The sequence below is a fragment of the Amblyomma americanum genome, chromosome 1, assembly GCF_052857255.1.
Source record: "Amblyomma americanum isolate KBUSLIRL-KWMA chromosome 1, ASM5285725v1, whole genome shotgun sequence".
Lineage (NCBI taxonomy): Eukaryota > Metazoa > Arthropoda > Arachnida > Ixodida > Ixodidae > Amblyomma > Amblyomma americanum.
The window spans coordinates 344,958,465-344,969,138 of record NC_135497.1 but is presented as its reverse complement, the minus strand read 5'-3'; the positions used below and the strand labels follow the sequence as shown (position 1 = coordinate 344,969,138).

At 46.5% G+C, this 10,674-nt stretch overlaps 1 protein-coding gene across 3 annotated transcripts in view; it reads left to right on the top strand.

The window, feature by feature from the left end:
- The first annotated feature begins 3,640 nt into the window (after positions 1 to 3,640).
- Positions 3,641 to 10,674, top strand: part of Psi (P-element somatic inhibitor) — a 49,342-nt gene continuing 42,308 nt past the window's right edge. The window contains exons 1-4 of one of the 3 annotated variants that reach the window (XM_077649970.1): positions 3,641 to 3,811; positions 4,788 to 4,884; positions 9,107 to 9,148; positions 9,608 to 9,644. In XM_077649970.1, coding sequence (XP_077506096.1) covers positions 3,713 to 3,811; positions 4,788 to 4,884; positions 9,107 to 9,148; positions 9,608 to 9,644 — 275 coding nt within the window. In that variant the 5' untranslated portion in view covers positions 3,641 to 3,712. The remainder of the gene's footprint in view (positions 3,812 to 4,787; positions 4,885 to 9,106; positions 9,149 to 9,607; positions 9,645 to 10,674) is intronic. The other 2 variants (XM_077649969.1, XM_077649971.1) reach the window with 2 other exon arrangements.

Genomic DNA, 10,674 nt, shown 5'->3' with positions numbered 1-10,674 from the left:
AGCGCATCGCGTAGGCCAACTTTTGCCACTGGAGCGAAAATGAGCCCGTTTTGCTTATCGCGCGTTTTCCACTAGTGTCAAGGAATGGATCTTTATCATAAAATAGTGTTTCATCAACTCGCATCATTATTCTCATGAAATGTGCTGCTTCACAAGCCGAATTTGCATTGCATAGCTGGACTGAAGCACGTTTTGTGCGTGCACATTTCGAGACGCTGCGCAGGATGTGAGGGACGCTGTTAATGCCGAAGCGGAAGGTTTCGGAATAATTTAAATAATAATAATAATTGGTTTTTGGGGAAAGGAAATGGCGCGCGGTATCTGTCTCATATATCGTTGGACACCTGAACCGCGCCGTAAGGGAAGGGATTCCTATTCCACCTCAAGAGGCGGCAAAGCAAGACATACGTTCCGCTGAATTTCTTTCACAAATCACTAGCATAATAAACACTATAGCTGCTGAACAACACGGAGCGATGCACCAACAGCTAATAGGAGCCCAGGCACAGCTGATACAGTCCATGACGGACAGGATAGAAGCTATGATCAACACACGCTTGGAAAAACATGAAGTCGGCATCAGTAAGCTTTTCGAACTTGTACCTCATGAGGAATTGCCTCGCAAGCTGCGCGCAGTTCAACACGCTGCCTGTCCTGATCCAGTATCTCCAGACCAGCAACATGGCACATAAAAATAGCACGCAAAAAAGATGGCGGCGACGCCAGTCAGTGGGCTCAGCAGCCTGCCTCGGACTTCGCACATAGCCACCAGTCAATCCTAGAAATCCTCCAGGCACCAGGTGCTGCCCAGGACACGCAATCGTTGACAGATTCCTACAAAACGTGCTCCGCAGCGGCACTCACTCCGGCCGGGTTGGGCGCACAGTACCCTTCCAATAAGCTTCCAGCGCTGTACGTGAGGTGGCAGCACAGGAACATGAAAAAGGCGGATTACAGACGGGCTGCTTAATAATAATAATAATAATTGGTTTTTTGGGGAAAGGAAATGGCGCAGTATCTGTCTCATATATCGTTGGACACCTGAACCGCGCCGTAAGGGAAGGGATAAAGGAGGGAGTGAAAGAAGAAAGGAAGAATAGGTGCCGTAGTGGAGGGCTCCGGAATAATTTCGACCACCTGGGGATCTTTAACGTGCACTGACATCGCACAGCACACGGGCGCCTTAGCGTTTTTCCTCCATAAAAACGCAGCCGCCGCGGTCGGATTCGAACCCGGGAACTCCGGATCAGTAGTCGAGCGCCCTAACCAATGAGCCACCGCGGCGGGTATTGTTTCACCCTACCGTCTCTCATGCTTTCACCCCACCTTTCCTCCTCATTGTAATACCTGTGGTGTGCCCAGATTCACTTAGTGACCTTTGGGAATGTTCTTCCCCACAGGCAGTACCCCCATCCCCAATCCCACTCATTCTTCCTGGGAGGCTGCTTTACGTACCGCTCAGCCCAGCGGCCAGAAATGGCTGGTGGATCGGGCCTTATGTGAGGCACAAGCCCGTGGACTCCTGGCCCAGAAGGAGACCACCCTGGAAGATTTTTTCTTTCTTTTTTTTTCTTCAAATAAATGTTGTTTCCATCCATCCTTCCGTCCGTTGTAGTTTATTACTTAAAACATTCGGAGGTAATAACAACCACCGTCCACCTTTAATGTCTGCCTATATTCAACTCAGGAACCGCTGATAAATCAGTTCATTGCGCATACGTTTTCTTATGCCTTCGCGGTCAGCGCTACAAGGTTTGAAGGCTGAGTTGGCACTCTAGTTATTTTATTTTAGTCTGGCTGCAACAAAATCATTTTTGATGCCATAGGCAGCATGCACTTCATGCATTGCATTAAAGTGTAAGAATAAATATAAATAAGGTGCATAAATTTAGGGCATAATGGGAAATAAACTCTGCATCTTTGCTGACTTTAAGGCATAATGGGAAATAAACTCTGCATTCTTGCTGACAATGGCGGCCGCCAATAATAATAATAATTGGTTTTTGAGGAAAGGAAATGGCGCAGTATCTGTCTCACATATCGGCGGACACCTGAATCGCGCCGTAAGGGAAGGGATAAAGGAGGGAGTGAAAGAAGAAAGGAAGAAAGAGGTGCCGTAGTGGAGGGCTCCGTAATAATTTCGACCACCTGGGGATCTTTAACGTGCACTGACAGCGCACAGCACACGGGCGCCTTTGCGTTTCGCCTCCATAAAAACGCAGCCGCCGCGGTCGGGTTCGAACCCGGGCAGTCGCATTCGCTGAAGGCGAAACTGAAAACTCTGTTTTAGGGAAAGGAAATATCGCAGTATCTGTATCACATATATATCGGTGGACACCTGAACCGCGCCGTAAGGAGGGACTAAGAGAAGAAAGGAAGAAAGAGGTGCCGTAGTGGAGGGCTCCGGAATAATTTCGACCACCTGGGGATCTTTAACGTGCACTGACATCGCACAGCACACGGGTTCCTTAGCGTTTTTCCTCCATAAAAACGCAGCCGCCGTGGTCGGGTTCTAACCCGGGATCAGCAGCCGAGCCCTCTAATCACTAGTAGCCACCGCGGCGGGTAGGATGAAGGCGCCCCAAAGCACAAACCAGGCGCCCCAACGCACAAACCGGTTTTTGTTGCCGCTTGCGAACTTGTAGCATGTATGCCATCTTGACGCTCATGTTAGCAATGAAGCAGCACATCTGGCAATGAAATCGTTTATTAGCAAGTGAGGGGGAAAATTTTTCAGAATTTGATCTACAACACACAAATCTTGAGTGTTTTCCGTTTCTTCTCACTATACTCCTGATTTATGCCCTTAAGGAAAAAAAAATAATCCTTGTGAGACAATAAAAACGTACAACTATGCTGTCAGCGCAACAGACTGCTCAAAACGACTAATTTTTGGCGCATATCACTAATTGACTGTAGAATACCTCTTCCGCAGCTTCGATATGCAAGCGCGTTCGGCTGAACGCATGTGCAAGTTGGTTTTCAAGGCTGGTGACAATACTGTAAAATGATACTGACGGCCTTGTCGGCACTTGGGATCGCTCGAGACCACTTGGCAAACATTCCCTGGCAGGCAGGGGCACAGAACAGAGAGTTTTTTTTTTTGTTTTTCTGTATCCCATTCCGCACCCAGGCGCAAAGCACAAACGCTCCGTCTTCTTTTTTGTTGTCGAAGGCATCTCGCCCTCGGATGAGAAAACGCTGCTACAGACACTCCAATACAGGCGACGAAACGAACAGAACTGACTAACTGCTACGGGGTGCGCAAGGCCGATGCGGCTGAGCTTACCGCGCCGCTACTAGCAGCGCCACATTCCTCCTGTCGGCATCGGTGCGCAGAGGGGCCACGCGCGGCCAACGGAAAGCGCCACGGTCTTCACACCTAGCCACCTTACCCTAGGGCCGACGCTACGCCCACGCCGCCTATGCCACGCGAAAGAGAATGCTTGAAATAAAATAACTCTGATAGTAATAAAAACAATGTTAAACAATAATGCATTTTAAAGTTGTTTTTACTTTTAGAACAAGTATAGTTTGAAAGAGAATATCTTATTGGCAAGAATATCTTAGCACAAGCTACCGCTTGGCGAAGACTCGGCGCCTCGATCGCCCTTTATTATCCTTGTCGTCGCTTGCCGTCTCGCGTTTTCCTCCGACGTGGATCGAGGCGTCACGTGATAAATGTGTTACCGCCATTTTGAGCACTTGCAGCATGTCGGATTTCACCGCGGTTGCGCCGCCACAATCAAATATTTCTAGCGGGTACGATCCTAGTGCAGCGTTCGCGGATGCGGTGCAAAGAGCGCGACAGGTAAGTTCAACGTCCGTTTAGACTGCTTTTTGTTTCGTTCGCGCCAAGAACGTCCGTCTAATGTAGGCGCTCGTGCGGAAGGGGGAGGGGGGGGAGACGCCTCATTGTATGCCGGTGGCTGCATGCCTCGTGGCATACCGGCGCCGCGGCATTAGCAAGCGCGGCTTGAAAATGTAATCTTAGGAGGCGTGTTTTTACGAAGCTTGCATGTTTTTTGCGACGAGGAGCCGCTTAAAAGACATGTTGACATTGTTAGAAGCCTGTTCGCAGTGGTTTAGCGACGCTGTAGGTTAAGCCTAACGGTGCGGCCCTTCATTGTGCGGTGTCGCGATCATAGGCTTTGCAATGCTTCCAGCGAATGTTCTTTGCAATCGCGTGATCGCATTGCCCACGCTGTGCTTCCTTATGCAGCACTTTCTCTTTTGAGGCTGCACTCCGCCAGATTTTTTTATTCGCTTGCGTTTTGGTGGAAAATTCGGAACCAGATGCGATCACTCCTGTCGTTGGAGCTAAGCCGAACAAGTTTTTTTTACTAAGATCATTGTCTGCTGTCTGTGACCGCGCTGACAAGAAGCAAATAAACCTGGCGAAATATCGGCGGACTTGAAATATTTTGGTTACAGTAAATGGTGCACACGGCTGCTTTAGCCAAAAACCATTACTGCCGCGGTAACCTTTCACACTGCCGGACAGGCCTAAATATAACGTGGGCGGCAATCGTGCGCCGGTACTTGCAATACTAGCGGCGCTCAGCCTGCAGATCGCGGCCGAATAAAATATCGCGATATCTTTTCGCTGAGCTTTTTAGCTTCCTTCTGGGGAGCTTGACCTTTCCAATTTTCAGCAATGCTTCGGCACGTTTCGAAAAGGTCCTCGTTCCTTTATCTGCCGCCGGCGTGCCCGATACGACTCGGGGCATCGATCGGCTGCGCGGTTTGGCTTTTGCTGAAGTGCGGTGCCGGCATTTCTTGCGCAGATCGCTGCAAAAATTAACCCCCCGTCAAATTCGGAAGCAGGCGCTATACCTGGCGGTGGAACCAAGCGGCCCTTAGAAGATAGCATGGACAGAAATGGTAATTTTTCTGCCTGTTCTGGCTGCTATTTTGATGAGTGTTTGGGCCTTTTCTTCACGGGTGAGAAAAAGCGCGCTTTTGTGGGTGTCGCAAGCGCGCCATATAGAGGCGCTGCGTGCAAATGGCGCGCGCCACGTGGCTGCCTTTGTCCTTGTGTGTTTCCTGCACTGATGACTGCGGCGCGTATGTTGCCTTGTCTACGCGAGATTTTTTTTTTCTGAATTCTTGACGAAACGGTTAGTTACACCTGTTTATTAAAGATGCACATAATATGGGGCCGGCCTGTCTAAAGCTGTGTGGCCTGAATAACGAGACAGCATTAGGCAGCCTTGATAGGCATAGTTGATCCGTGCAGGTCATGTCTGGTGCGCGAAAAATGGCGACACAGCATTAGGCTGCCAGACTAGATTGGAATGTTTTAAAGTTACCTGCAGGTGATGTCTGATGCGAATTGTGTCTGGTTTATTGCTGTAATTGCCTACTGGTGCTACTGTTTTGCGCTTGCAAATCAAGTGCAGCATCAGTGATGATGTAGGCAACAGGTGGGCACAAGTGTGATGAGGACTGGTGCTGTCTTGTTATTTTGCACAACGGTAGCAGTTGTGTTCGGGTTGAGCCAACTCGCCCAAAACAACTCTTCCACTGCTGTTGCAGCGCTTGTCTAGCAGCACACGTGCGGTGGTGCTGCTCTGAGCTTTGGTTTCACAGTGTGGACAGGCAGTCTTATCGCCCAGAACTTTTCTTTATTGCGCCTAACCAAGGGAAAAGAAGTCTTCTGCTCTGGCTATGCTTGCAAGCTGTATTTTCACAGATTTGTGATTGGTTCTTATGGCATATAGCAGAGAAGCCAGGGGTTCTGAGGAAACTGTGCATATGCACAAAAACTGTGAATATAGCCTTGTTGTGTCCACATTGCACTTAACCATTCAGATTGTGTTCTCTCTCCGTGTCAATCTTCAGCAGTGCATGTCCTGCATATGGTTTTGTTCATGTGAGTACTACATTACAAAGGAGGGCTGCTCCTTCATAATGTGGCTGCCAGTATTGTGAGTGCACAGTTCCCCCTTTCTTGCCTTGTCTATGGCCACTTGATGTGGTTGCTCTCTTAGCTGCAGACAGTAACACTGAGTGCAGGTGTGGGATGAGCGCTACTCTGCATTGTGTGTCATTCCTGTGTTTTGGGTGTGCATCAGTTCCAGGTTTCTACTGCTTAATAAATGTAACTAAGGTGCTTGGTCAATTGGCTGTAATTAGCTAGGCATAAAACAGTGTACGGTTGGTGTGTTTTAGTTATTGAATCTCAAGCATTTAGAATTGTGATGTATAAACTGTTTTGGGTTTTGTCAAAAGTGAATACATGGATTTGCTGATCTCTTGTGTGGCAGCCAAGAGTTCCTTTATTACTTTTTTCTTGACTGGATACATGCTCTTTTATGTTCCAATTTTACTTCTGCCTTCAAGTTCTAGGAATATTGTGTAAAACTGGTCAGGTTGATTTTGGGAATTATTTACTTTGGATGGCAGTGCCTGTCGGGCAGAAATGGGATAGCTGTCAAACAGTGGCCACAGCCCGTCTGCTTCATGTTGGCAAAATAGGAGTATGCACCTAGCCTGTACTATAATCTTGCCATTTCTCAATGACAAATGGTCTGATTGGATTGGTTGGATAGGTAAAGGTAGTATGTTGCATTTTGCTGCTGTTCCTGTTGACATGGATCCGTTAACCCAGATTTCTATTTAGCAATTATAACAGCGCCATCCATGGCTCTTTGAGACGAAAGAATCTGAAAAATCGATTTCTTGAAAGCTACATTTTCGAAACCTACAGCCAATATTCCTTTGATTCACCATGTTTCCCTTCTCGTGGATTAGTATTTGGCTGAATTCCGTGCAGAAACGTTTTCTGAAAACAATTTTTTACAATTTGCTAATTTGTGGCGGCAATATCTCTGCCTTCAAGGCAGGTAGAACCATAATTTTTATTGTGGCATGTAGCTAAGAGTGCAAAGCACACAATGTTAGGAGCAGGTTTTGGAATTTATGCTCAAAAATTCTGTATTTTTACTCTGCATCAGAAAAGAGCGTACCCACGTTTGAAACTGTGAACTTTGAATTGCTAAAGCATTGCTAATATGTATTACATCTAAAAAGTACTCTACCATGTATTCCTTATACCTAGGCTCATGTCAATATCAATTCCTGTAGTGCAGTTATTTTTTCATTGTTTCTGCAAGTTATGAACCATTAATTTCATTTATCTTTGTAACTAATTGGCCTATATTTGAAATCAGTGCATAAGGAAAGCCAGTTTCAAGTGTGGTCAAAAAAAAAAAAACTTTAAGAGCCATGGCCCCCCCTTAACAGTTCAACCATAATAAAACATGCTTGCGCTGTTGTGTGTACAAAAAGCAGTATCGATGTGGGCAAATTGCTGATATTGTTATTGCAGGCATACATTACTGGCTGTCACTTGCTTCTGAAATTGTGCTCAGTGGTTTTAAGAGTTATAAATAAGTCTCATTCCAAGTTGCATCTTTTTGTCAGTTCTTGTAACTAGTTGGCTGAGCAGAAACACTGCTGCCTTAAATTAACGTCTAAAGTGGTTAACCCTTTCAGGCGCTTTGTGCACAATTGTGTACGCAGCAACCGTACAGCTTTTTCTTAGAGATTGGCGCATCTAGCAGTGATTGCATTGTTTTACTCTAATGAGCACACTTGTTGCGAACAAGTTTGTTTTTTGTATGATGTAGTGAACGCAGTGACTAATATTTCACATAACAGTGAGCTGCGTAGCACGTAGTCTGCCATTTTTGTGTAGACAGATTTCGCCACGAGTGAAAACATTTGACTGTTTTTTTGCTCAGTTTTGAGCATAATGTGAATCTTCGATACACAGTGATTCCACGACAGCCTGAGTGCTTAACCGGCAACATCAGAACATTTTGATGTTGCTATTTGTAACTAATCTGACACGGTACGAAATTCTGCACGTCTTAAAAAGTTATAAGGCAGATTTTCATGCCCGAAAACTTCCCTCTCTTTAAGGCCTGAATGTACCACTTAGGTGATCTCAATCAAAACAAAAATGGCGCCTGAAAGGGTTAAGTTAAGGATAGCATTTGTGTGTTCTTGTAAATTTGACATGAGTGCTTCAGCTAAAGGCAGACCTTGTTCATGTAGAGTTCATGTTAGTATGCTTAGTTGTCTTATTGCTACAGATTGTAGGCTGTTCATATCCGAGCTTTATGCAGTTACGTTTTTTAAGTCCGTCATGAACAGCAAACAGTATGACTTGGCACCCAGATGTGCAGTCTATTCAGCAAACTCGTGCCCAACTCTGATCTTCTTTAACCCTTTAAGGAGCTTTTACACAATTATGTACGTTGCCAACTTACTGCTTTTTCGTAGTGTGTGCTCTAGCTAGCGCCAATTTTTTAATTTTGGCCAAAGTTAGCTTCCTTCGCCTTGCAAATGCAGTACTTTTCTGGATTTCATGTATGTGTATGCGTGTAAAAAAATCAGCTATTTGTGCTTTCTGTTCGAAAACTGAGCAATTGGCTTTCTTGAGGCCTTGGAAATGCCATTTAGGCCGAACAATATGTCTTGAATCGGTGGCGCCTGAATGGGTTAACATTCACATGGGGAATTGGTGACTCAAAGCCACTGGGACACTGCGGTCCTGGATGTTAGTTGAGCGCACATGCTCTTGGCAATTGCTGCTGCCAGGTCATTGGCAGTGTAGATGTTTCAGGTAACTGCTAACTGTAAAGCAATGTAAGCAACTGCTAAGTAGTGTGTGCTAATGAATGTGCATGGGTTCCACATCAATGTGGTTTGTTGCAAAACAGCTTGGGGGAGTCTCTTCACACGTCAAGCAAAAGGAACATTAGTGTCCTGTGCACTACTACTAGGCAGCATCTCTGGTTTATCGGTGAAGGTGGCATCAAGAATTGCTTATCAGCAGCTGCAAAGTCCTGTGCACTGGCTAGATCCCCCCGGTGACTTGTTGTATGGCCGGGGGGTGTAGAAACAGTGCGAAAGCAACGTTAAGAGTGTCTTGATTGACCTGGAGGGCCTTTTTGGTTTGTTGAAAGGTCATGCTTGAGACTCCAACAAGGAAACTGGTTTGAGCTAGGTGTTAGTGCAGTCTCTGTGCAGAAATTTGCTTTCAAACAGTTTATTGTCACTTGAATTTGTCTTCCATACTTTTTTTTGTCATCAGACGGCTCTCCTGATGCCAAGAAACTGGCCGCCGTGAATGACCGTGAGTGCTTGCGTTGTGTTTTCAATAGTGTAGTGTTGAAAATCAACAAAAGGGGGGGAGCATTTAATGTTCCGATTTAGCATGCGTATAGTCCTTCGCTTTGACATGTGTTAGTGGCTATTCAGTGCACATTACTTGTGCTACACTGTGGCACAAAGGCCATTCTGACTATAGCTGGGGGGCGCCTCATGCTGCATTACGAGGCAGTTGTTCATCTCAACTGGTGGGGTAATGTTTTGTGACGTCATGTTAGTGGCTTGCAGTGCAGAGAGCTCTCTTTTTTTATTTCCAGGTAGTGTTAGTAGATTCAGGGAGGGGAAGGAATTCTGTAATGGTGGCTGTGGAAGTTAAGGCAGCATTGTATGGAGTGGCAGATGTCTGTTGGTTTGCACAGCATGCATGGTGGCTGATGTCTGCATGTGATCCTTCTAATGGGGTCTTGCTTTCATTTCATTGCAGCCTTTGGAGCACAGCTAGCAGCTATGGCTCAACAGAGGTGAGGCATTAACTAATGTCTGTAGGAAACTTTGTTTTGATCATCACCTGTGCGTGGTTTGCTGGCTGTTAGCCTACGTTCCTCTCGCGATTTGTGTGCTTTAAGGTGTTCACTGAAGGAACTCTCATGACCTGCTTCTCATGAAAGCTTATTCTCTCTCTCTCTCTGAAGTTATTCACCAAATATTGCTGGCAGATAAGGTTAGCATGGACTGTGAATGTTATTTGGAGTGGAGGTGCTCTGACCCGAGATCCTAATTTACTGGTGGGTATTAAGTCACTGAGGAAAGTGGCGCACATTTGGATGGAATATACACAGAATAGATCAGAGAAGTGCAGACGGACATCGCATGGTGTCATTTTTGTCTGAGGCACCATCGCAAGTTTTTAAACATGGCAAAAACTTTGCCACAGTACGGTAAAAGCTTGTTAATTCGAAGTCTGCTTATTCGAACTTATGGTTAATTCGGACTGTCGCCCGGGTCCCGGCACAGCCGTGTATTTCAATGGGGGAAAACTCCCGATAATTCGAACAAGTCTGCATCCGCTACGGTTTATTCGAATTAGGAGCCCCTGGCTGACACCGCTCCTCGTAGATAGTTGACCCATAGCAAGTACAACGTGCTGCAAGTTTGCTAGAGATGTAAAACAATGGAAAAGAAAAAAAGCAGAGCGTACGAGTCTGGCGGAGCCTGCGCTCTGGTGCATGCTGAAGCAGGTTTTTGCTGCCGGAGCACTCGCCGCGCCACCGATGCTTCGGTGCTAGCTCTTCCAGGTTTTCGTTGTGCCGCAGTCGCTGGGTCGCGATCACGTGATGTACGCAATGCAGCATTCTCATGGGCAGTGCGCACAGCCGACAGTGATGTGTCCGACTGCAGTGACAAGCCTATGCCACCACCAAGTGCATATGAAGTAGCGTTGGCGCTCGATGTTGCAGCACGCTACTTCTCTGCTAATGAGAACTCTGACATTGCACTGGAGCTCTTGGGCAAGCTGCAGATGGTGCCGATGGAGTTTTGGCAGAAGAAATG